The 26579-nt window shown below is 48.7% G+C and overlaps 1 protein-coding gene across 1 annotated transcript in view; it reads right to left on the reverse strand.

Annotated features, from left to right (window-relative positions):
• Nucleotides 1–4774: 4774 nt before the first annotated feature.
• The window catches only part of Cfap221 (cilia and flagella associated protein 221), a 79448-nt gene continuing 57643 nt past the window's right edge, over nt 4775–26579 (reverse strand). The window contains exons 15-23 of the mRNA XM_052201188.1: nt 25753–25880; nt 23224–23304; nt 21655–21762; nt 21218–21349; nt 19719–19877; nt 18474–18565; nt 13598–13690; nt 6538–6633; nt 4775–4883 (exon numbers count right to left, since the gene is read on the reverse strand). Of these exons, the coding sequence (XP_052057148.1) occupies nt 4775–4883; nt 6538–6633; nt 13598–13690; nt 18474–18565; nt 19719–19877; nt 21218–21349; nt 21655–21762; nt 23224–23304; nt 25753–25880 (998 nt within the window). The remainder of the gene's footprint in view (nt 4884–6537; nt 6634–13597; nt 13691–18473; nt 18566–19718; nt 19878–21217; nt 21350–21654; nt 21763–23223; nt 23305–25752; nt 25881–26579) is intronic.

A 26579-nucleotide genomic window follows, 5' to 3' on the forward strand; every position in this document is an offset into this window, starting at 1 on the left:
TCTTTCTGCTCCCCCACCACACAAAGGGAGGTGGCCTTGGCTGTGATCCTTTGCTAGTTTCTCTGTTCACTCAGGTGCTGTCTTTTTATTTTTTTTATTTTTTATTTTATTTTATTTTTTTGGCTGGAACTTGTTATGGAGACCAGGCTGGCTTTGAGTCACAGACATTTGCCTGCCTCTGCTTCTTGACCGCCAAGATGAAAGGTGTGCACGCCCATGCCTTCAGAACTGAGTTAAACAGACTCCCTGCTAGGTAGACTCAAGCTCTCAGAAGGCTGTGCCCCTCTCTCTGACAGATGGGATCCCAAAATCAACAATGAGAACGGATGGGGGCTGAGGACCTGACGCTATAGCCTCGGGCTTGGGGCTGGGGGGACCGGAGGCTTGAAGGTGGAATTAACTGGAGCAATCTGGTCTAGAATTTAGCATTTCTTTTCTGGGGTCCTGGTGCTGAATACTGAGGAGCCTGTTACAGATTCAGATGGGCTCTCCACAGGATACAGTTTACTGTAGCCTTATCAGCCCCTGGTTTAAATCTAATAGATAATGTTAGTAAGCATAAGAAGAAAAACCATTAGTAAGTGTGAGAAAAAGCAAGCTTCCAGATCTCCAGAAGCAAGTGTTGCACGGGAGATTCCCAGTCACTTGGTTGAGATGCCCTTGTTACACCCACTGTCCTCCAGGAACTTGGTGACTGATCCCAGAGAACCTCTGAACATCACAGGGCCAACGGCTGTAACAAAGGAGCTTTAACCATGGCATTGATTGCAGAATAAAAGGCAAGTGACGTTTCCCGCCTCTTTCATATCTGAAGATCTGAGGAGGGGGTGGGGAAAACTCCTCTGGGAATCTGGAAGGCAATTTGGTTGGTGTAGAAATTGAGGTGGCAAGAGATGTATTTATTGTAGCATCCACTAGAGGGCACAAGATCTCCAACATGGTCTCTGTAACCATTCCATGGAATGTCTTCTGTGGTGCCAGAGGCTAAGAAGACATAATAAATGTAGGAACCCATCCATGCAGTGCGGGGATGGAACGTGGGCTTCACACAGGCTCCACGGCACCCCACCAACTGAGCTACGTCCTCGACACAGGAGAAGCTAACGTACTCTGCCAAAAAGATTCAGGAGAACAGACAACCCACCCCACAGGATGGGAGGAGATGAGGGGCCCCCCTGCAGGTGAGAGTCACCTGAAGGGATCCTGATCAGTGCTGGACTCCTGTCAATGGCTGTCCTGTCCAAAGGAGTGTGCCGTGCATGTCCTGAAATCAATGTCAGCACGTGTGCGTGCGTGTGTGCGTGCCTGTGTGTGTGTGTGTAAGACAGAGAGGTTTTTGACAATTTATAATCACATGTTGTGGATGGCTAATCTTGGTTGTTAACTTGGTGGGATTTAGAATCATCTTGGAAACAAATCTCTGGGTGTGTCTCTTATCCCAGGTTCCTCAGGTTAAGTTAATTGGGATGGGAAAACCATCCTACAGTAGGCGTCACCCTCCTTGGGCTGCAGTCCCAGACTGAGTAAAAAGAGGAAGCGGGCTGAGCATGGGGGTAACAGGCCATTGCGCTGTGTGGAGGCTGTCTCTGTATTATCCAAGTGTTGATTCTAGGTGACTCGTGGTTGGGCTTGCGCAGTGCCATTCTTCTGTCCTGCTTCAAGATTCTGTAGACACGCACATTCCTCACTTTCGATTGGTTTAATAAAGATCTAACAGTCAAGGTGGGACTTCTGGAGAGAGATATGGACTATGGGAAGAATCAGGGACCTGAAGATTCACCAGCGTGATGCAGAGAAGGTCAGACATGGCCAGGGAGAGAGAGAGAGAGAGAGAGAGAGACAGAGACAGAGACAGAGACAGAGAGAGACAGACAGGGACAGACAGACAGACAGACAGGGGTAACGGGCCATGAGGCAGAGGTGGACTAGGCTAGTCGGGTTAATTGACCTGTATGCGCCAGCTGGGAGGCAGACCTGCTATGGTGCCTAAGCTTTTATAGCTAGGTCTCTGTCTTTAGTAGTGAAAGGACAGCATAAGCCCCGTTTGAAATCCAGGCCTGATTTCAAGAAGGCGGCCATGAGGCAGCAGCTGCAGGAACAGACCGTGAGTCCCAGAAACTAGGCCATGAGGCACCAATTCCAAGAACAGACCATAAAACCCAGAAACAAGGGGGTCATAAAACCCCCTCCCAAAGAACAAGCTGGGGATAACCACACAAACGGGAAAATGTCTTCTCTCAGAATGGGCCATCTCTGCTGGGCTGCCGGACCTCATCCTGTGGATAAACGGTCACGCTGACCACCAACCACCTGTGACTCCTTAGCACCCACCAGTGAAATTTTAGATGATCTAGTCCTTCGAGAGAGTTCACGGGATTCCCTACAAGAAGGCCTGAGAGTCTTTGTCTGCAGTCAGTGTAGGCATACATCTGCAACCTACTTTTAATACGGGTTCAACCTCTCGTCTAGCCCACCTCCCAGGAGAGGAAGTAGAAGAGCACAGTTATGAGGATACGGGGGAAGTGGACCTGTTCAGCAATAGTTCTTTGGGGGAGAGTTCGGTGTTCTTTCTCAGCAGTTCAGTCCTGTAGCAAACAAGGAATACAACTCAGCAGCTGCAGACCAGTCCTCTAGGCAGGCAGACAACACACACGAACTGGCAGCTAGTGTCCAGTCCTTCCAGCAGGCAGACACCAGGCACGAACCAGCAGCTGTAGTTCATCCTCCAGAAGCCACCAGTCTCACCACAGGCCCCAGAAAAGGCAGTGGGAGTGGCAAGTTGCTGCAGGAAGCTCATGAGAAGTTCTTGGTGACTTTCTCTCAGTGGTACCTCAACAAGGCTCTGTAAGGCGAACCAATAAATGCTGTCATTAGCGAAGAATAGCAAGGCGGAGCAAACCAAACCAAAGCTCGGTGCTTGTCTCCCACTGTCTGTGGGGTCATATTTATATCCTTCATCATGTGTCCTTTCATGTGTCTGCTCCAGCAAAACATCCTTTCACCCATGTCTGCTTCAGGAAAACATTCTTTCACGTATGTGCATTAGCAAGACATCATTTCACCTGTGTGCCCCAGAAAGACACCATTTGATGTAACTAACTTTCCAAAGAAAGTAGAAGTTTCCGTGTAAGGTTAGCAGTTTGAAAAATGGATGACCCCTGCATCCTGGTTGTTTCTGCAGAATAAATGTTCTTTGCTTTTTTGTGTTATCTGAGTCTGGGGTCTTCCTTCAGCGATCTTCAAGCCCTTACAGCGGGTCCAAGGAAGACTGGCAACAGCTGACGTGCCGGCGCTCATCTCTCTGCTTCCTGACTGTGAATGCCATGTGACCAGCTGCCCCGTGTTCCTGCCACCATACCTTCCTCACTTGATGGCATGTCTTTCCTGCCATGAAGGACTCTAGTCACTGGAACCGTGAGCCAAAATGAAACCTTCTTTCCTTAAGTAGCTTTTGTCGGGAATTTTGTTGCAGCAACAAGACAAGTAATTACATAATACATACACACATACATACCTGCATATGCATACATACATACATACATACATACATAATACATACACACATGTCTACATACATACATACATACATACATAGACAGAGAAGGGAACAGAATATGTCTGTCTCCGTTAGGGTTTTACTGCCATGTGCAGACACCATGACCAAGTCAAGTCTTATAAAGGACAGCATTTAGTTGGGGCTGACTTACAAGTTCAGAGGTTTAGTCCATTGTCATCAAGGCAGGAGCATGGCAGCATCCAGGCAGGCATGGTACAGGCAGAGCTGAGAGTTCTACATCTTCCTCTGAAGGCTGATAGGAGAAGGCTGGCTCCCAAGTGGTAGGTGGAAAGGTCTTAAAGTCACGCCCACAGTGACACACTTCCTCCAACAAGGCCACACCTCCAAATAGTGCTACTTCCTGGGCCTAGTATATTCAAACTACCACAACATCCTATCACAACTGGATAATTATGTGTATGACAGAACCTAAACACTGTCACCATCCTCACTGCACATATGAATAGAATCTCTTGACAAACACAATTAAAAGACTGGACTACTAGGATTCCTGGCATCTTTGCAATGACTCCTCCCCCTGCTCCCATGTGCTTCTGGGAGATAAGTTCCGGATACTATCCAGCTGTTCCCAAGTACATCTGCGAGTTCTAGTTGTCTCACAATGGCCATCCCAGTGCCAGTGCTAGTGCCATCTGCTACCAGCATAGCTACTCTGGGAGCCGGTGTTCTCACCCATGTGGCTTTTCCTGAGAGTGGTGGCTAAGGCCAAAGTACCAGAGAAGTTCTGGGCAGAGGTGGGAAGTCAGATCCCTCCCAGATCCATCCAACACCACAAAAGAATCCCAGAAACAGCAACAGGAATGCCTGGGTCTTAGCTTCTCGGTGGTGTGTGTGTGTGTGTCCACATTATTTTTTGAGACAAGGTCCCTCACTAGCCTGGAATTCATTAAGTAGCACTTCACGGACTGAGCCTTCTCCCCAGCCCCAGGCCATTGGCCCTTGCCTCGCTGACTTTTGGCTTGTTCAAGAAGGCTTCATTCCAGCACAAAGGCTTGCATTAAGAACTCCCAGCCTGGCCATCATTAACAGCATATTTTTATTTACAGAGAGAAAAAAAATATAGTTTAAAGCAAGGCATCCGCATTTCAATTCTTGTCTCTAAAAATGCTAATTCCAAAAGTGGCTTGAATGTAAATGGACTCAGAGGACGCCAGCGACCTCCGAAGGCAAGGAGAGCAATGACCACAGCAGAGGGTTTTATTCTAGAATCAGGTACGTGTTGAGAGCTTTGCTTCGCAGATTCTTCATCTCCTCCTGCACCTTCTCACCCACCTTTTCTGGTAGCTGGGACGAGTCTTTGAAATCCCTGGATATTGGAAACACAATAAAGATATATTAAGATACTAAAACATGAAAGTGGAGCCAGTTAGATAGGTCTATTGGTAAACGCTACCCTGAGACTGATAAACTGAGTTCCATCCCTGCTACCCACATGGTAGAAGGAGAGAGACAAGTGTCTTCCGGCTTCCACATGCCTGTGTACATGGTACATGAAGACACATACATATATACACATGCATGCATACAAAACCAATCACTGGGGGTTTGATTTCTAGGAGAGAGAACCAACATACACACACTCACAGACACACACAGACACACACACACACAGACACACACACAGACACACACACACACACAGACACACACACACACAGACACACACAGACACACAGACACACACACAGACACACACACACAGACACACACACACACACAGACAGACAGACACACACACACACACACACACACACCAAGTAAATAAACTTTTTAAAACTACGCAAATTACCCTGATGTCCCTTGACAACTGGAAATTTTTGCTTTAATATAGAAAAAGTTGTAATTACATTTAGTAGTAACTTACTAACTGTTGAGAACCTTCAGCTCCTAAGTGACTAGAAGTAGACTTGGGTCTCAGCTATGAACTTTGCTACAAGGGTGCGTTCTGAATGGAAGTCTCTACTTCCTACTGTGGTCATCCTTGTCACTCTACATCACCGTGAGGGTGACAAGAAACCAGTCACACAGATCCTACGAGATACGGTCAGCAATAGCTGTGTTTGCATCTGTGCCTGTGTGGATGCATTGAGTGCATCTCTCTCTCTCTCTCTCTCTCTCTCTCTCTCTCTCTCTGTGTGTGTGTGTGTGTGTGTGTGTGTGTGTGTGTGTACGGCCAGAGTCTCTTTGCCTTAGGTTTTTGAGGCAAGGTCTCTCACCAAACCTGTAGCTAATTCAGTTAAGCTGGCCAGCCAGCTGTAGAAATCCTCCTGCCTCTGCCTCTCCAAGTGCTGAGATTACAGATATACATTAGTATGCCTTATCTTTTTTCTTACCCTCTCTCTTTTTTTTTTGAGACAGGGTCTCTATGTGGCCCTGGGTGTTCTGATATTATGTAGACCAGGGTGTCCTTGAACTCACAGAGGTCCTCTGTCTCTCAAGTGCTGGGATTAACGGCATGTTCTACCATGCCCAATTTGCCTCTCACACCTGGGCATTTACTGACTGATCCTCCCTAAATATGGATGCAAGTTTTAAAAATATTTTTAATGTTATTTAAGCAAAGTATGTGTGTGTGTGTGTGTGTGTGTGTGTGTGTGTGTGTGTGTGTAGGTTTGTGCATGTGAATGCAGTGCCCAAAGGGCTAGAGAAGGGTATTGGATCTCCGGGAACCACAGGCAGTTTTGAGCTGGTGTGGGTGCTGGGAACTGAACTCAGGTTCTCTTCAAGAGCAGCATGCATTCTTTACCACTGGGTGATCTCTCCAGCCCTGTGGATTCAGTTTTTAAAGGTTTTGTTGCTAAAGCATTTGAAGGAGGTGACGACGGTGGATAAAGGATGCCATCCATGCATCTGAATCTGTGAAGCACTGGAGGTGTGCCTCCTTCAGGGCTGGGCATACTTGTGACTCAGACGTCGTGACATTTCTGACGTGCACCTAGGACAGATCTTATCCCACTTACTTCTCTTTCTTCGAGTCCCTGTGGGTCAGCATGGGGAATTCCACTTGGATCATCTCTGGCGTCAGCATGACTTCTATACCCTGGTCACAGAGATCTCTGGAAAGAAAGAAGATGCTGAATGAGCCTGGCTTTTTTCTTTCTCAGCATAAGAACAGGATGAACTATCAGAGCATCTGGGGAGCCATGAGTTTCCAGGGTCAGTTCTGGCCGCTTCTGCTGAGTCCACGTGCAGACCAACTGCCTCCACCCCCACCCCTCCATGATGCTGGGGGGGAGATATTTATAAAGAGCTGTTTTTAAAAAGGGGGTCACAGGTTTCAGGCTCCTTTCAAGTGCACCCGCAATGTTTATCCCTTGAGGATCTCAGCCTTTATCCCACGTCCCCACAGTAAAGAGGCCCAAATGATTTCAAAAGATGGGATTCATTTGATGACGTCCTCTGGACACAATGGGATTAAAATAGAGCTAGAGCCACAGATAACTCGAAAGCCCAGAGCTGCTGGGAAATCAAACAGTGCTCTTCTTTGAAATTTTTATTTTTAAAAATCATATAATGTGCCAAGTGCCATTGTGACATTCAGAACAAAGTTTGTGTTTGCGGCTCTCTTTCCCGTCTCCTACCCCGTGTCACCCCTGCATCCTCCCTGTGTCGCCCTTCTGTGGACCGATCGATCCCTCCCTATGTCGTCCCACTGTGGACCGATCGATCCCTCCCTATGTCGTCCCACTGTGGACTGATTGATCCCTCCCTATGTCGTCCCACTGTGGACCGGTCCCTCCCTCACGTCCCATGTCCTCTTGTCATCCTTCCTCATTACCTACTGCTGGCCTCTGTGCTTCCCCTCTAGATTTTTAAGCTTTGCCCACAATCACACCGGCTTCCATGTATATACGTGTATACTCTGGGTTAGGATCTGCATGTCACAGGGAACATTTTTGTCTTTCTGTGTGTGGGTCACCTTATGAACAGTCTATTTCTAAATAGTCTTTAGTGAGAGAAATTCAAGTTCATTCGGTCTGTCTGTCTGTGTGTGTGTGTGTGTGTGTGTGTTGTGAGTGTCATAGTAGGCAGGTGGAGTTCACAACCTTGCCTTCTGTCTTGTTTGAGGCAGGTTCTCTAGCTGTTTACTGCTGTGCAGCCAGGCTAGACGGCCAGTGAGCGTGTGCTGACTCCCCTGCCTTGCACTGTGAGCGTGCACTGACTCCCCTGCCTGCCTTGCACTGTGAGCGTGCGCTGACTCTCCTGCCTTGCACTGTGAGCATGCGCTGACTCTCCTGCCTGCCTTGCACTGTGAGTGTGCGCTGACTCCCCTGCCTGCCTTGCACTGTGAGTGTGCACTGACTCTCCTGCCTTGCACTGTGAGCGTGTACTGACTCTCCTGCCTGCCTTGCACTGTGAGCGTGCGCTGACTCCCCTGCCTGCCTTGCACTGTGAGTGTGCACTGACTCTCCTGCCTTGCACTGTGAGCATGCGCTGACTCTCCTGCCTGCCTTGCACTGTGAGTGTGCGCTGACTCTCCTGCCTTGCACTGTGTGTGCTGACTCCCCTGCCTGCCTTGCACTGTGAGCGTGCGCTGACTCTCCTGCCTTGCACTGTGAGCGTGTACTGACTCTCCTGCCTTGCACTGTGAGTGTGTACTGACTCTCCTGCCTGCCTTGCACTGTGTGTGCTGACTCTCCTGCCTGCCTTGCACTATGAGCGTGCGCTGACTCTCCTGCCTTGCACTGTGAGCGTTTGCTGACTCCCCTGCCTGCCTTGCACTGTGAGTGTGCGCTGACTCTCCTGCCTTGCACTGTGAATGTGTACTGACTCTCCTGCCTGCCTTGCACTGTGAGCATGCGCTGACTCTCCTGCCTTGCACTGTGAGTGTGCACTGACTCTCCTGCCTTGCACTGTGAGTGTGCACTGACTCTCCTGCCTTGCACTGTGAGCGTGCACTGACTCCCCTGCCTGCCTTGCACTGTGAGCGTGCGCTGACTCCCCTGCCTGCCTTGCACTGTGAGTGTGCACTGACTCTCCTGCCTTGCACTGTGAGCATGCGCTGACTCCCCTGCCTTGCACTGTGAGTGTGTACTGACTCTCCTGCCTGCCTTGCACTGTGAGTGTGTGCTGACTCCCCTGCCTGCCTTGCACTGTGAGCATGCGCTGACTCCCCTGCCTGCCTTGCACTGTGAGCGTGTGCTGACTCTCCTGCCTTGCACTGTGAGTGTGTACTGACTCTCCTGCCTGCCTTGCACTGTGAGTGTGTACTGACTCTCCTGCCTGCCTTGCACTGTGAGTGTGCGCTGACTCCCCTGCCTGCCTTGCACTGTGAGTGTGCACTGACTCTCCTGCCTTGCACTGTGAGCGTGCGCTGACTCCCCTGCCTGCCTTGCACTGTGAGCGTGTGCTGACTTACCTGCCTTGCGCTGTGAGTGTGTACTGACTCTCCTGCCTGCCTTGCACTGTGAGCATGCGCTGACTCCCCTGCCTGCCTTGCACTGTGAGCGTGCACTGACTCTCCTGCCTTGCACTGTGAGCGTGCGCTGACTCCCCTGCCTGCCTTGCTCTGTGAGCGTGTGCTGACTCTCCTGCCTTGCCCTGTGAGTGTGTACTGACTCTCCTGCCTGCCTTGCACTGTGAGCGTGTGCTGACTCTCCTGCCTTGCACTGTGAGTGTGTACTGACTCTCCTGCCTGCCTTGCACTGTGTGTACTGACTCTCCTGCCTGCCTTGCACTGTGAGCGTGCGCTGACTCCCCTGCCTGCCTTGCACTCTGAGTGTGCACTGACTCTCCTGCCTTGTACTGTGAGCATGCGCTGACTCTCCTGCCTTGCACTGTGAGCGTGCGCTGACTCCCCTGCCTGCCTTGCTCTGTGAGTGTGCGCTGACTCTCCTGCCTGCCTTGCACTGTGAGCGTGTGCTGACTCTCCTGCCTTGCACTGTGAGTGTGTACTGACTCTCCTGCCTGCCTTGCACTGTGACCGTGCGCTGACTCCCCTGCCTGCCTGCATTAGCGACGTGTCAACTTCAGACGTGCACTGCTGTGTGCAGCTTTCCTGTGGGTTCTGGGGATCTGGACTCAGGCCATCACACTTATGTGGCAATCACTTTGCCTGTGTCACCATGGACTCAGTCTGATCCAGTTTATTCCAGTTGTGATTAATAGTTCAGGCTTATTACTAGACAATGAAGTATGTCCCCAAGGGCTCCATGTTGAAGGCTTAGTTCCCAGTGCGGTGCAATTCTGACGTGGGGATTTTTTGAAGTGAAGGCTCATAAGGGGCTCTGACTTAATCAATGGGTTAATTCATTGGTGATTCATAATTGAGGACAGTTATGGGTGATGGGAGCTGTTGGGTGAAACAGATCACTGGTGGCATGCCTGTGAGGGATGTACCATCCCCAGACACTTCCTGTTACCCCCTCCCTGTTCCCCCCTCATTTCTGGCCACGGGTTCCTGTCTCCATGATGCTTCTGTTTTGTCTCCTGTCCAAAGAAATGGCCAAGCATGGTTGGACCTGTGAGGCCACGAGCCCTAGCAAACCCTTTGCCTTTGAAGGTGTTTCTTTTGTGCTTTGCCACAGTGACGAGAATGTCTGAGTATCACGAGAGCAGCAGGCGTTTTCCTTGAAGACTCTGTGGGCCGTGGGTCTCAGTGATAACTCCTCAGCTTTGCCACGCGGCACTAAAAGACTTTGTTAGTAACTTTGCTGTGACAAAACGTCTGATGGAAGCAACTAAGGAATGGTTAGGCTGGTTCTGACTCGCAGGTCAAGAGTACAGTTGGTCATGGTGGCAGGAGCTTTAGACAGCTGGTCACAAGGCACCTGCCCTCAGGAAGCAGAGAGCTGTGTCTCAGCTCTCTCTGTCCTCTATTCGGCCTGGGTCCCCAGTGCACTGAATGATACCACCCGCATTTAGTGATCCACCTCAGTTAACGCAGTCTGGAAAGTTCCTCACAGAAATGCCCAGATGTTTGCCTCTTTCATGATTCTAGATCCTGTCAAGTTTGCAATCAAGGCTAGCCTTCATAGGAAGCAGGACGCTTTCTCAGTCTGAAGCAAATAGGGCCATCCAGCCATGCCTGCAGCGCTTTCCAGAAAGGGTCTCTGCATAGGCTGGAGAGATGGATAGCTCAGCAGGGAAGGGTGCTGTCCGTGATCCCTGGGGATCTGAGTTAGGATGCTGTCCGTGATCCCTGGGGATCTGAGCTTGATCCCTGGGACACACATGGTGGGAGGAAAGAAGTGGTTCCTCAAGTTGTCCTCTGATCACGTCATGAGAACTTGGAACAGGTGTGAATATGCACACACACACACACACACACACACACACACACACACAGAGACACACACAGACACACATAGACACACCCACACACATATTAAAAATAAAATAAAAAGAAAGGGCCTTGTACTGTGCTTTGGGTAGACGTTCAATCTTCCTTTGTAGATCTTGCTTCCAAGCGAGATGCCCAAGTAGTGCCAACTCCCAGAGCTCGTAGGCAGGTGTCAGAGGAATTGGCTACGTGCCCCAGTTATTTAGCATTTCACTAATTGATTATTTAGCATGGAAATGTGCTGAAACTATCAATGTAGTATGTGTTGATGAGAAATAGAGTTTGTCACAGTAATGATTTTTGAGTACGTACTGGATAAGAGATACTGCACCTGGCAAGGACACCATTTCCTGTGCTCAGCGAGCAGGCTGGCACGGATCCGGGGCTAGGACGCCGATGAATGGTTATCAATGGTTGGCCGTTCAGGGCTCCTTGGCTTCATTGTAACTCACGGTATAATTTAGAGCAGGAAAGTTTGGACTGATTAAGAATAGAAACTAGGGCTGCAGAGATGGTGCAGTTGATAAAGTGCTCGTTGCGAAAGCGTGGGCACCTGTGTTCAGTCCCCAGAACACAGGGTGTAGCATTGTATGCTTATGACAGCAGCGCTGGGGAGCCAGAGGCAGGTATGTTCCTGGGCTTGCTGGCCAAACAACAACGAACGCCTAGAAAAACATCAAAGGTTGGTCTCCAGCCTCCACACACACACACACACACACACACACACACACAGAAGAAGCATGTGCAGAGAGGGCAGTGACAGGTGGCACAGCCAGCACACAGGTGCCCGAGGTGTTTGGGTGTCACACCAAGGGGCTCACGGTTTAGGAAGTGCTGGGCTCATGGTCCCTGCTCTCGCTTGTGCTGCGGAGTTTCTAGCTGGATTTAAGGATACATGCTCTCTAGCTGTTGGATTCCGATTAGTAAAAGGAAATGCAAATACCTTGCTTCTAGTTTATATTTCTTGTGTGTATGTGCATCTGTGTGAGTGTATGAGTGTGTGTGTGTATGTGTGAGTCCTTGTGAGTGTATGAGTGTGTGTGTGTGTGTGAGTCCGTATGAGTGTATGAGTGTGTGTGTGTGTGTGAGTCCGTGTGAGTGTATGAGTGTGTGTGTGTGTGTGTGTGAGTCCATGTGAGTGTATGAGTGAGTGTGTGTGTTTATGAGTGTGTGTGTGTGTGAGTCCGTGTGAGTGTATGAGTGAGTGTGTGTGTGAGTCCATGTGAGTATATGAGTGAGTGAGTGTGTGTGTGTGTGTGTGTGTATGAGTATGTGTGTGTGTGAGTCTGTGTGAGTGTATGAGTGAGTGTGTGTGTGTGAGTCCATGTGAGTGTAAGGATGAATGAGTGTGTGTGTGAGTCCGTGTGAGTGTATGAGTGAGTGTGTATGTGTGAGTCCGTGTGAGTGTATGAGTGTGTGTGTGTGAGTCCGTGTGAATGTATGAGTGTGTGTGTGTGGGTCCGTGTGAGTGTATGAGTGAGTGTGTGTGTGTGAGTCTGTGTGAGTGTATGAATGTGTGTGTGTGTATGTGTGCGTGAGTCCGTGTGAGTGTATGAGTGAGTGAGTGTGTGTGTTTGTGTGTGTGTGAGAGTCCGTGTGAGTGTATGAGTGAGTGTGTGTGCATGTGTGTGTGTGAGAGTCCGTGTGAGTGTATGAGTGAATGTGTGTGTATGTGTGTGTATGAGTCTGTGTGAGTGTATGCGTGAGTGAGTGTGTCTGTATGAGTGTGTGTGTGAGTGTGTGAGTGTGAGTGTCCGTGTGAGTGTATAAGTGAGTGTGTGTGTGTGAGTCCGTGTGAGTGTATGAGTGAGTGTGTGTGTGTGAGTCCGTGTGAGTGTATGAGTGAGTGTATGTGTGTGAGTTCGTGTGAGTGTATGAGTGTGTGTGTGTGTGTGTGAGTCCATGTGAGTGTATGAGTGTGTGTGTGGGTCCGTGTGAGTGTATGAGTGAGTGTGTGTGTGTGTGAGAGTCTGTGTGAGTGTATGAATGTGTGTGTGTGTGTGTGTGCGGTACATTTGTGTCCATGCGGAACATGTGTCTGTGCATGTGCACAGAGACTCCTGAGGTCAGTGTCAGTGCCTTCCTTGTCTACCTGTTTTCTCTCCCATGGAACCTGGAGTGCCCTGATTCAGCCTGACCTGCTGGCCTGTAAGTGCCAAGGGTCTGATCATCACCATGGCCTCAGCCTCAACGCTGGGCTTACAGATGTGTGCCACCATGGTTGGCTCTTTTCTTTTCTTCCAGTTGTGTTTGCTTACATGCACGGTATGTGCCATGTGTGTGTGTGGTGCCCACAGGGGCCGGAAGGTGGCACTAGATTCCCCAATCTGAAGTTACAGGGAGTTGTGCACTGCCTTCGGGACATGACAGACTCTGCAATGACAGCCGGTGCTCTGAACTGCTGAGCCATCTCTCCAACCACAAGCCTGGCTTTCTGTATGTGTGCTGAGGATCTGAAGTTGGTCTTCATGCTCATTGTCAAGTTGCTGTCAAGCACATTACTGCCTGAGCCGCCCTCCCCGCTCCTCACGTCTGAGACATACGGGATAATCTATTCTGCACTGTGAGGGAAGTGTCTGTCTCATCTCCTGCTGGCACAGCTGGGAATTAGCCTTGCCTGCTCCTTTTGGGTAGACACTCAGGTGCTGTGCGCTCTTCCACAACCCCTCAGACTGCCTCATGAGGAAAACTTAACAGCTTACACACCAAAAGCCCCAAGAAGAAAATCAGAAAAATACCGCTCAGTCGTTTCCAATCTGTCTTCTTCTGGTAAGTCCTCCAGTGGGGCAGGGATGTCTATGGGCAGCATCATGGGACTGTACCAGTCGCTTCTGTGGGGGAAGACGCAAGCAGTGAGAACCACGATGCACCTGCACTCACGCTGACCCCTGTGTGGTTTGCTGTGTCTTGACACAGAGTCTCACCTATGCCACACAAGGCTTCAATTCACTCACACTTAGCTAAGGATGGCCTTGCACTTCTGATCTTTCTGCCTCTGCCTCCCAAGTGCTGGCTTTACCCGTGGCACATCGTTATGCCCGGTTTATGCTTTGTGGGGGATGGTACCCAGGGCTTTGTGCATGTTAAGCAAACACCCTACTAACTGAGCTACAGCCTTAGCCCCTAGAACTTACATACATAGTGTAGTATGTATATGTTGTGTATGTATATTTGCATGTGCGTGGGCACGTGTGGGTGTAGATTTGTATGAATGTGCACATGGAGCCCAGAGGATGGGTTCAGCTGTCTTCTTTTACCACCCCCCTCTACCTTACACACCCAGACAGGGTCCTTCACTGAGCCCAGGTCGCACTGATCTGGCTAGCCTAGCTTGCCACTTTACTCTGAGGCTCCCTTGTCTCTGCCTCCCAAGTGCTGGGCTTACAGGCACACACCATGTTGTCCAGCTGTGCTTATAGGCACACACCATCTTGTCCAGCTGAGCTTACAGGCACATACCATCTTGTCCAGCTGAGCTTACAGCCACACACCATCTTGTCCAGCTGTGCTTATAGGCACACACCATCTTGTCCAGCATTTTCATGGGTGTTGGGGATCCAAACTGATACTTACATGTAAACGCTTGCCTACCGAGCCATCTTTCCTGCCTCTAGAAATATAACTTATTATTTTAAAAGACTTGAGCATTGAAGGCATTAAAATAGTTGAGATAAGGAGGTTTTTTTTTGTGACTTTTTAAAAAAAACTTTTTTGTGTAGTTCTGAGTTTGGGAAACACATCGGATGTTCTATATATTGGGAAAGTATTAAATCAGCAGGAATGTAGAATTAAGAAACAGAAACAGGCTGGAGAGATGGCTAAGTGGTTAAGAACACTGACCAGCTCTACCAGAGGTCCTGAGTTCAATTCCCAGCAACCACGTGATGGCTCACAACTATCTGTAATGGGATCCAATGCACTCTTCTGGAGTGTTTGAAGACAGCGACAGTGTACTCACATATATAAAATAAATAAATCTTTAAAAAGAACCTGTTAATTCCATAATCACAATAGAGGGGAAGAGAGAAAAAGAATGGGCAGGACATATTAGTGCTTAGGAGCCCTTACTGCTCTTCCAGAGGACCTGGGTTCAGTTCCCAGTACCCGGGGTGATTGGCTTACAGCCACGTCTACCTCCAGCTCCAGGGGATCTGGCGCCCTCTTCTGGATACCACAGCACATCCCGCCCCCCCCAAGAACAAGCACATTCATATAATCAAAACCAAACAAATCTTTTTTAAAAGAAGAAAGAAAAACGGGGGTGGGGGAAGGGGAGTGAAAGGGGGACAGGGGAGAGAGGGTTATGGGGGAGGGATGTAGGGACAGGGCAGAGGCAGGAGGGATGGAGGGAGGGACAGAGGGAGGAAGGAGAAGGAGGGAGGGAGAGAGAGGTGGAGACACACTGAAGGTGGGTGGTGGAGACTGGACAGGGGTGGGGTGGGGTGGGAACAGAAGGGATCGGATGGAGGGGATGGAGGGAGACAGTGCTGGGAGAGACAGCTGTAATGGGAGGGGCGCCTCTGGACCGAGCTACAGACCTAGGGCAATGGAAACTCCCATGAATCTGATGGTGACTCTAACTAAGGCTCAGCAATGGGGGATCAGGAGCCTGAACAGGCCATCTCCTGTGGTCAGGCCAGTCTTCCAGTGGAGGGATTGTGACACCAACGCAGCAACAAAACTTTCGGCCTACAATCTGTCCTGCCCACCAGGTCTGCTGGGGTAAAAGTGGCACAGAACTTGTGTGAGAGGCTGGCCAATGACTGGTCCAGCTTGAGACCCATGCTGTGAGAGGGGGCCTGCAGGGCCAGGAGGCAGAGGCTGGAGAGTCCAGAACTGCCTTCTGAATCTCCCCTCTGTCCTCCATGTGTGTACTGTGGCCTGTGCCTTCCGCCTCCAAGATAAAAAAAAAAATGTAAAAATATTTTTCAGTGATTTGGGATAAATAAATGCTTAATAACCACGCTGCATGATTTAACGATACACAGATAAATCTCAGGTTTAAAAGACTCAAGTGTGACCCCATAATTGAGGGTCATACATTCAAGTCAGAATAGCTTTGAAGTTGATGTCGTGAATGGACTTGCAGAACTTAATGGAGACTAAAGGTGTCGCCTTCTAGCCCTCACATCCCTAATTCCCACTCCTAATGTATCAATGGGCGGAGACAGAACCGCTGGGAGGCGATTGGTTCCTAAGAGTCGAGCCTCACAGCCAGCATTAGAGCCTTCAGAAAAGAAGTCCTAGAGAAGCCTCGCTCCTCCCTCCGCCTGTGGGAGTCACAAGCAAGGCTCCCGGGCCAGCAAGATGGCTCCCATCACCAGGCCTGATGGCGTGAGTTTGATTCCTGGAACTCACAGTGAGAAGAGAGGGCAGACTCCTGAAAGCTGTCCTCTGTTCCCCACATATGTGACGTGGCCTGAGCACACCTATGCTGTGCACACATGCACATAGATAAATAAAAATAGAAAAGAAGGACCTGTCTGTGAACCGGGAAGTCAGCCCTCTCTAGACACAAGAATCTGCCTGGTACCTGACTTGTGAGAAATATATATGTTGTTTTTAACTTATGGAGACTTTATTACACTTTATTATAGCACCTGGATGGATTAACAGAATGTAGGAAAATAATTACTATTATTATTTATAACTGCTTTTAGAAACAACAGTGTGGCCTTCAATCCAACAACCAGTATAAACACATAATAGAAAAATAAAGATTTATTTTTTGTTTGTTTGTTATCTCATGTAGCCCAGGCTGGCCTGGAACTCACTGTGTAGCTGAGGATGACCTCTCCTCTCCATGCTGAGGCTACAGATGCGTGCCACCTGGTCCAGTTTCTACCATGCTGGGGACGGACCCAGGTGTTGTGTGTGTCACACACTTCCTACCAACTGAGCTGCACCCCTGCCTGGGCACTGGGCTTTGAGCTATTACGCAATGGTAGTTTGTCTGAAACAAACTGGCCAACAGAGCATGAGGGCACAGAAGCCGAGGGCACAGAGTCACGGCAGAAAACTTTTCATTGATGCTGCCCTCATGCTTAATGCACGGCTATTCCGGGCCATGACAACCTCCTCCTGACTTCCCACTAAAACAACAGCTTTGGGAGATGTTTCCAAGGACACTACTTTGGAAAAACGAATTGTTTACTTTTTAATACTTGGAATCCACATATGTTAACAGTGGGTGCACTGGAGTCCAGACACAACCCCAGACCCAGCGGAGTCTAGCTAGTCAATTTTCCCTCCACCGTATTGGTAAGGATGAGAGAGAGGCAAGAACTTTACCACTGAGTTATGTACCAGGGATTTGGGTCTATATCAGGTTGTCTGTGAGCATGCCTGTGTGTGTGTATGGAATGAGTTCTGGGTTGTTAATTGATATAGGAAGACCCAGCCCACTGTGGGCGGCACCATTCCGTAGGCAGCAGATCCTGAATGAGCAGGATTCTTATCCTGCCTGCTTTTGGCCCTGGAGGGTGCTTGAAACTTCTGTCTTGACTTTCCTACACTAACAAAATGTAAACTGGAATTGCAAGCCAAACAAACCCTTTCTTTCCTAAGCTGCTCTGAGTCAGGGTGTTTTATCACAGCAACAGAAATGAAACCAGAACTGCGCGTCAGTTTGACTCAATTTTCTTGTGGAATGAGTTGGTTTTGAGGGGCTGATGCTTCCATCTAGTGGTGATAGAATGATTGCACAGTTTTGTGAGCTCAGTGGAAAATGCATCCTAGATATTTCTACATATAGCCATTTGCCACATCCTGGTGGTGGCATTGTCATCATAGCCCCTGTCTCACAAAGAGGAGGATACTGCTCAAGAGCCCAGGAAATGACTCAATAAAGTGCCTACCATGCAAGTGTGCAGGCCTGCATTTGATCCCTGAGTTCCAGCCACAAAACACACTTTAAAAACAATTGGGTTTGGGGATGAACATCTGTAACCCTAGAGTGGAGGAGGCAAAGTCCGGAGACTCCACTGGTGACATGGCTGGCCGCCTCAGCAGAATCAGCTACCTCCGGGCACTAATAAAAGACCTTATCTCAAAATAAATAAGTAAGTAAATAAATACATTTAAAAATAAGCAGAAAGTTTCAGTTTCTGATGAAGAACACTCAAGATCGCCTTCTGGCTTCCATAAGCATGTACACGCATGAGCATGTGTGCCTGAACACACACACACACACACACAAACATAAACACACACACACACACAAACATAAACACACACACACACACACACACACACACACACACATACACACACAGAGACAGACAGAGAGACAGACAGACAGACAGACTCACTCACCCCATGAACCATAAAGAAAATAAAAGAATATTTCAGAATTATATGATCAGTTAATTCTCTCTCTGTGCACCAATTAGCCAGCATCACATTACTTTTCAAAGGCATGTCTTGATTAAGATAGATTTGAAATATGAAAACCGGCTCTCTATCATCGTGTCTCCCTGGTAGGCAAGCCCCCCTCACGTTTTGAAAGTGTGATTTATAAGTGTGGTTTGCCTCTGTGGCTTTGCTTCCGGGTCTCCCAGCCTGTTTAAGCCACGGTGCTGACACACCCCAGGAGGCCCGCAGCTTCCAGCTTACCTCTGAGTGGTTTCCACCCTGGAGGGGTCAGACATGGAGTTAAACACCAGTGGCTGGAACTTCTTCCAGTTCATGATCCCAGGGATTATATCCTGGGATGAGAGGTGGGGCAGGGGCAGGATGCAGAACGCTAGCGTTAGCTGTAGCTAATATCATCATCGACTGCTAGCTTGACAGCCTCTAGACTCATCCAGGAGACAAGTCTTTGGGGATGTTTCTGAGGGTTTTTAAAACTTGGGTTAACTGAAGTGGGAAGCCCCGCCTTTAACTTTGAGCCACAAACTGAGCCCCCCCCCCCCCAACGGATACAGGGGGAAAGGGAGCCCCAGCACCCCTCCCCCTCCCTCCCTTCCCCGCCCCCTCCTGGCTTCCTCACTGACCGTGGGTGTGAGCTGGCCAGCTGCCTAAGGCTCTTAGGTTGCTTTTGCCTTATGTTTTGTTATAGGACCAAGAAAAGCAACCAACAAAGATATGTCTCAGCCTCCATTTCATTCAGGTGACTGCTTTTAAATTCCAAAGGTCCAATCCAAATGTATCATTTCATTAAATTTGACTGACTTCCTCTATACTAGGTCACCAGCAGTTTAGCTGAGTGCCGGCTACGTGAGTGGTGAGTGCAAGGAACATGATGGGGATGGTACCTCTGGCCAGAGAGGGAGGAGGGTCGCTGTGGACTTGGGGGCCGGGCCAGTGAAGCTGCTCTTTGGGCAATGGCTACACATTGTGTGTGTGTGTGTGTGTGTGAGTGTGTGTGTGTGAGAGAGAGAGAGCGAGAGACAGAGACAGAGACAGAGACAGAGAAACAGACAGAAAGACCGAGAGACAGAGACAGAGAAATTATGTGTGAGGGAGAGAAAATTGTGTGTGTGAGAAAGAGAAAGAGAAAGAGAATTTTTTTTGTGTGTGTGAGAGAGAAAATTGTGAGTGTATGTGTGTGTGAGAGGTGTGTGTGTGTGTGTGTGTGTGAGAGAGAGAGAGGTGTGTGTGTGTGTGTGTGTATGTACAAGTTGTCAGAGGGGAAGATGCAGGGGTCAGTGCTCCCCTGGGTCTCCCTCCACTGTGAGGGTCCCCAGGGTTGAACTCAGATCATTAGGCTTGCTGGCAAACACCTCTACCCACTGAACCACCGTGCCCGGCTAGCCACCGTGCCCGGCTAGCCCTCTTTTGCGGAGTCTCAGCTCTCCCCGTTCCCTGCCCCTCCACACAGCCCAAGGCCAGCTGTGCCAAGCCTGCGGCTGACATTACCGTGTGATGGAGAAACTGCTTTTGGGTGAGGGGAATGCTGGAGCCCATGTGGGACTCCTGGGCATACTTGTACTTCGGGTGAGAGCACAGATGGTAATCGATCAGCGTCTCCGCGTAGGTCAGAGGATGCTTCACGGGAAACAGTCCCGGGCTGGGGTTCTGTGGCGGAGAGGAAGACCTGATGGATGGTGTTTACCCATCTCCACACCAGGCACAGGGCAGGCGTCAGAAACACTTCCCCAGGCTCCCACTAGCACTAACAATAGGAATGTATGCTAACATTTCTAGCGAACGGGCACAGGGGCAGAGCTCAGGTTGGTCCGCCTTCCCAACACTGCCAGCTTCATATACACGTTTTCTAGTCACAGGGCTTCATTAGATGCTATTGAGATTTGCCGACCTCACGAGGAAGAACATGTTACTGGAATCGCAGTATGAAACTGCTTCTAGCCATGATCGACGAGGAGGCGGGGAGGGGGTGGGGGGAGGGGGCTGGTGATTAAATAGGCAAACTGGTTAGAAAGAGAAAATCTATCTCCTGGTCTGCCTTAGTTTCTTTTCCTGTGACTGTGAGAAGATACTCCAAGAAAAGCAACTTAAGAGAAAAAGAATTTATTTGGGCTCACTTCAGGAGACCAGCCCATCCCGGTGGGGAAGAACGGAAGCAGTTAAGCCATTACCACATCATTCATAATCAGAAGGCAGAGGGTGAGGGTGCTCAGCTGGCTTGGGATGCCAGAGACAAAACACACTCCAGGGCTGGGGTGTAGCCCATGGGCAGAGTGCTTGCCTAGCATGCATCAAACCCCAGGTTCACTCCTCAGCACCACATGTGGTGTAGCTCACCAGCAGTCCTGGTACTTGGGACATAGAGGCAAGAGGGTTAGGAAGGAGTTCAAGGTCATTCTTGGTGCGTTATTGTGCTCCAACCCGTCCTGGGCCATGAGATACTGTTTTTTAAAAAATGGGGTTTAAAAAGAAGGCTTAGGTGTTGAGAGTGCTTCTTTCTTTCTTTTTTATTTTTTAATATTTATTTATTTTATGTATACGAGTACACTGTTGCTGTCTTCAGATACACCAGAAGAGGGATCAGATCTCATTACAGATGGTTGTGAGCCACCATGTGGTTGCTGGGAATTGAACTCAAGACCTCTGGAAGAGCAGTCCGTGCTCTTAACTGCTGAGCCATCTCTCCAGCCCCTAGTGCTTCTTTCTTTTTCATGGAGACTAGAGTTCAAATCCGAGCTTTGTGTTGGATGGCTCATAAGCACAGCAACTCCAACTCCAAGGGATCCAATGTCCTTTCCTGTCCCCTCTCCCCTGGCATACTCACAAATAAGTAACGGGAGTAAACCCAAATATTTAGTGAAGAAAAATTTGATTAAAAAAACTAAAGCAAAAAAAGAAAAAAAAAAGTATTTCCAATTCATGCTTCTGTTTTTACCTAATCTCTGAGATAAAGGGATATAGGACACAGGTGTCTGCCAACTGGTACTTACGAAAATATACAGCGGATCGTATTCCACAGACACGGCTAAGCCCTCGGGTGGTTTCATACTCAGGATGGAGGGCTTTGCCGAGAGCTGTGTGGTGTTCTTCTTGGGTAGGGTTATGATGGTGGTGACTTCATCCTGTGAAAGGGCCAAGAATGACCTGGTCACCTTTTCTCCTTAAAGAGTTATTTATTTTACTTTCTGCACACGAATGTCTGTCTGCGTGTATGTGCACTGTGTGTATGCCTGTTGGATCTCCTGGAACTGGGATTATGGATGGTTGTGAGCTATAACATGGATGGTGAGACTCAAACATGAGTTTTCTTCAAGAATGACAGCAAATTCCCTTACCCACTTAGGCATCCCTTCAACTCAATGACCTGTTAGTCTTGACGGCAGGACATGAGTGGTGAGAACAGTTCTTGAATTTGCAGATGCATTACCTCGGCACCATGCTTCAGGGGTCGAGCGAGTTTCTGAAGTCTGTAATTTGTTGAGGACTTGTTGACAGAAAATGAGTGATATCCCTTGATTTTGTATAACTGTGGAACCTGAAAGTGAAAGAAGACTGCATATTGGTGACACATAAAAGCTTGTTTTGTATAGTTACTTCCTTCAAATGGAAACATCCTTTTGTGGAAGAAGGCCCATGAGGGCTCAGGTAGTAAATGAACTAGTCTCAAGAAGTCCCTGAAACTTACAAGATTCACAAAAAAGCTCCTCTCCAAGGTGAACAATTCCTGGGGAGAGGAGACTCTCTGATTAGCTGAGCTGCCTGCAAATTGTGCAGGGTGCTTCAGAGATGTAGCTTTAGTGAGTCCTTACCCATGACAATGTGGGGTTTCAGTGATGCAGAACCTTCACCCTGTACCTGTAAGTAATTTCAATAATCATTCTGGATCTTCAAGCTAGACTGAGGAAAATAATTTCTTTGTTCTGTCATCAGTGCCTTAACTAGAGTGAATAGACATTTGTATTTTCCTTAAAAAGAAAATGGCCCACAAGAATCCATTACTGTTTGGTAAGATTAGCATCTCAACAACAGCTGCCTAACAGGGCCAGTCTTGAGCCTTGTTCTGAGTCTTGGCACATGTCAGTATTCAAATTATTTTCTCATACCAGATGGCTTCACTGGAGACATACATAAACATATTTTTACTTTCAAAAGCACAAGTGGTCCTACACTTCAAGAAAGGCTGACTATCCAGGCAATGGTGGCGCATGCCTTTAATCCCAGCCCTTGGGAGGCAGAGACAGGTGGATATCTAGAGTTTGGTGAGGCCAGCCTGGTCTACCTAGTGAGTTACAGGAAAGCCAAAGCTACACAGAGAAACCCAGTCTGGAAAAATCAAAAAAGAAAAAAGAAAAAAAAAGGCTGACTAACTAGTATCTTGAGGTTTCTAATATATAGAGAGCTTCCTATATGCATAATATATACTGTATCCACAGGAAAGAATCAGTTTCCATAATCACTTTAGAGAAAAGGAACCTGAGGCGAACTCAACACACCATCAAATAACAGAAAATGCAGTGTGCCACTCCACATGAACTGGAATTGAGCAGTGCTAACATGATGATGCAATTGAAATTCAAGCTATTGTGCTCCTTCACAAGAACCGGAGGACCACCAGGCGGTGGTGGTGCTCACCTGTGAGCCCAGCGCTCAGGAGGCAGAGGCAGTCAGAGTTCTGAGTTCAAGGCCAGCATGGTCTACAGAGTGAGTTCCAGTTCAGCCACGGCTACACAGGGAAACCCCGTCTCAAAAGCAAACAAACAAACAAACAAACACAAAGAAACAAAAAGAAATTTGAGGACTAGTAAGATGGCTCAGTGTGTTTTGCTGTCAAGCCTGGCGATCAGTCTCTAAGCCTCACACTGTAGAAGGAGAGACCCAGACCCCAAAAGTTGTTCCCTGCAGGTCACCCATGAACTGTGGCATGCGTGCCTCCCCAGTGATTGAGAGATGATGGTTGTAAGCAACCTGCTTAACTTACGCTCTATGCGAGTCTCACCTTTAGAACGAAATAGGGATAATTGTGCTTGATTTGAATTTCTGAAGCTTTAATTGGAACTAGTCCGAGGCCATCAAGAGCCTGCATGGGAAAATGGAAAAAAAAAAAAACCATGAAAAGACAGATACGCATCTGTGAACAGAAACAGCTGTGTGTTGCTGTCATTATGTTTTGAAACATTACCTGAATAGTTCTGGCTCCAAACAGCTCTTCCTGTGGCCGCAGGTGCTGTCTGAGCCGTGGGCACACAGGCGGCTCCCACCCTGTCATGTCTCTTTGTGTGTGAATCTTATGGACTGTGATGTAGGCTGCTACACGCCCTTCTGCGGTGGTTCACCCTGGTTGTGAACTTGACTGGATTTGGAGTCAGTTAAGGGGTGAGCTGCTGGTCACACATTTAAGGAATCCCCTTGACCAGGTTATTTGAAGTGGGAAGACCCATCTGAAATGTGGTGGCTCCATCCAATGTCAGCCAGACCGAAGGCTGAGGAAGAAGCTTTGATTTCTGCCTCATCACCGAGACGGCTCACCAGGGAGCCTATCTACCACTGGCTGCTGCCTTCCTTGGCTGAGATCAAAACTCAGCGTCTTTGGGTTTCTGTTGCAGATTGAGGACCAGTGGCTCTCCAGGGTCTTCAGTGGCAGGTAGGGATTGCTGAGGCCTGCATTCTGTGGACCAAGCAGCTGCCAGGTTCTCAGCCCCTCTGGTATAAGGTAGCCATTGTTAGACTGCCCAGATTGTATTGTGTAAACAAACCTAATAACACCAGCTCCTTTCTCATGCTATCAGTTCTAGAGTTCCCTCAGACTTAGCTCACAAACCCTTGGGAGGTCAAAGGAGCAACGGGCGAAGTCAGCAAAGGAGTTGCCTTGTCTGAGGAAGCTGTCTCACGACCTTCTGGTCTACCTCGTAGGACAGTCTGACGTCAAAGGGTGAGGGTTAGCTCCTCTCACCCTGTGAGGGCTTCAGAGCCCTTAACCAAGTCCTTTACCAAAAAAAGCACTGCGTTTACACTTCTCTACGCAGACCACACCTCTGTGCTGGCCTTCTGAAAGTGCTGGCCCCCAGAGAGCTTCCCACACAGCCATCTGCGTCAGACACTCAGAGACCCTGCGGCAGGCCCAGGTACATTCCAGCACCCAACAAATATCATTCTATACCTTATTTCAATTAGGCATCAGCATGCCCTTAATATGGTGGATTGCTGACATGCTATTATTTAAAAGAGATAACTCAATTTTAAATTTGCTAAATGTTAAAAAAGATGTGCATCTTAGAATTGATGAAGTCTAGTACCCAAAGCCCTTAAAACATGACTTGTGGTAAATGCCATGTAAGGATTAATTAACTACTATAATTACTTTTATTTATTATTATTATTATTATTATTACATTGTTCATTATTGTTGTATATGTGTTGATATGTGTGCAGGTTCATGTATGTGCAAGTGCATGTGTATATGTGTACACATGGATATGGAACACAGAAAACAGCCTTGGATGTATCTTTACTGAGAACTGGTTTATACTTTTCAAAAGGTTGATTTTTAACTTTATTGTGTCTGTCTGTGTTGGCATATGACATATGTGTGTGGGTGCTCTCTGAGTCCAGAGGAGGCGCCTGGGTTTCCCAGAACTAAAGTTATAAGCAGTTGTGAGATGTCCTAGGCGGGCACTGGGAACCAAGCTTGGGTCCCCCAGAAGAGCAGCAAGTGCTCTTAGCTGCTGGGTCCTCTCTCCAGACCTCGGCTCTGGTTTTTGACACAACATCTTTCACTTTACCCTGAATATGATGATGATGATGATGACGACGACGACGACTCATCATGCCCATAAGGGAAGAAAGGGAAGGTATCATCATACTTCAAGAGGAAATGGGGGTGGTGCCGGGAGGTGGTGGCCCACGCCTGTAATCCCAACACTCTGGGAGGCAGAGGCAGGCGGATTTCTGAGTTCGAGGCCAGCTTGGTCTACAGAGTGAGTTCCAGGACAGCCAGGGCTACACAGAGAAACCCTGTCTCGAAAAAAACCAAATCCAAAAAACCAAAAAAAAAAAAAAAAAAAAAAAAAATGGGGGTGGAGAGGTGGGGTTCCAAGTGTGAGGTTAACTTGTCCGAGTCTGGGGCCTGCCCGACCTTGGAGTTGCTCTCATCTCGGCCTTCCATTTGCCAGGCCAGGAGGCTCATTTGAGCACCGGCCAGGCGGGCCTTCCGTCCTGTCTTCTCTCGGGTCTACCGGGTGTCGGCTCAGTGCCCACGCTGGGCTTCAGCCTACCAGGGAGCCCCTCCAGGATCCCCATGGGTTCAGGGGGTTCGGTAGGTCTGGAGCAGCACATGCAGCAGCGGTGGGTGCTCACGGATTCCCAGGCACCGCTCTCCTTCCGAGCCTCTCAGAGGAGGTGGTGACTGAGAGCCAGCTTGGCTAGCAATCTGCCCACGCCCACGTGATCCCGTCTGCGTCCTCGGCACCCACGCGATACCCTCCCCTCCCCCCCTTCCACGACAGAGGAAAGACCGGAAGACACCCACCAACTCATTGTAGCTCTGAGAGTCCGTCGGGAAGGCAAAGTGCAGCACTTCCTCCGGCTGTATTGAGTAGCGCCAGAGGTTTTCGTCCTGACTCATGCGGGCCTTCAGCGATCGGTAGGGATTCTCTCCTACAGAGGCACAAGCAATTGTAGGGGCCTCTTAAGGCATGTCCGTGTGAAGCCAGCATCTTCAGCTGTGTACATCGCAGATGCCGTGTGCAAAAGGATATTTAGGTTTAGCTTCAGTGTGTGGGGGGTGTCATGCGCCCATAAACTACTCTACTTGAATGTATTGGGTCAACACACACACACACACACACACACACACACCACAGCACACACATAACATACACACAGCACATACACACATATACGCAGGCATGCACATGCACACACACACAGCAAACACACACCACACAAACACACATGCAGGCACACACATGCACACACACATAGACCAACATATGCAACACACAGCACATGCCAACTCCCCCCACATTATCTACACATAGGCACCACACACAGCACGCACATAACACACACACATTCACCCACACACAAAGCACACACTACACACACATGCATACACATACAATACCCCACATCAATACACATTCATAGTACACATACCACATACAACATATAGCAATAGCACATTCATACACCTACATAGCACATACACATCACACAGCACACACACATACTCTACATATACCATGCACACCCCACACCCCTCTCTTTCACACACAGAGCATACACCATGTACCATATACACACCATATACACATACCATATACACACCACTTCCTACACAACACACACCAATCA

The sequence above is a fragment of the Apodemus sylvaticus genome, chromosome 12, assembly GCF_947179515.1.
Source record: "Apodemus sylvaticus chromosome 12, mApoSyl1.1, whole genome shotgun sequence".
Classification (NCBI taxonomy): domain Eukaryota; kingdom Metazoa; phylum Chordata; class Mammalia; order Rodentia; family Muridae; genus Apodemus; species Apodemus sylvaticus.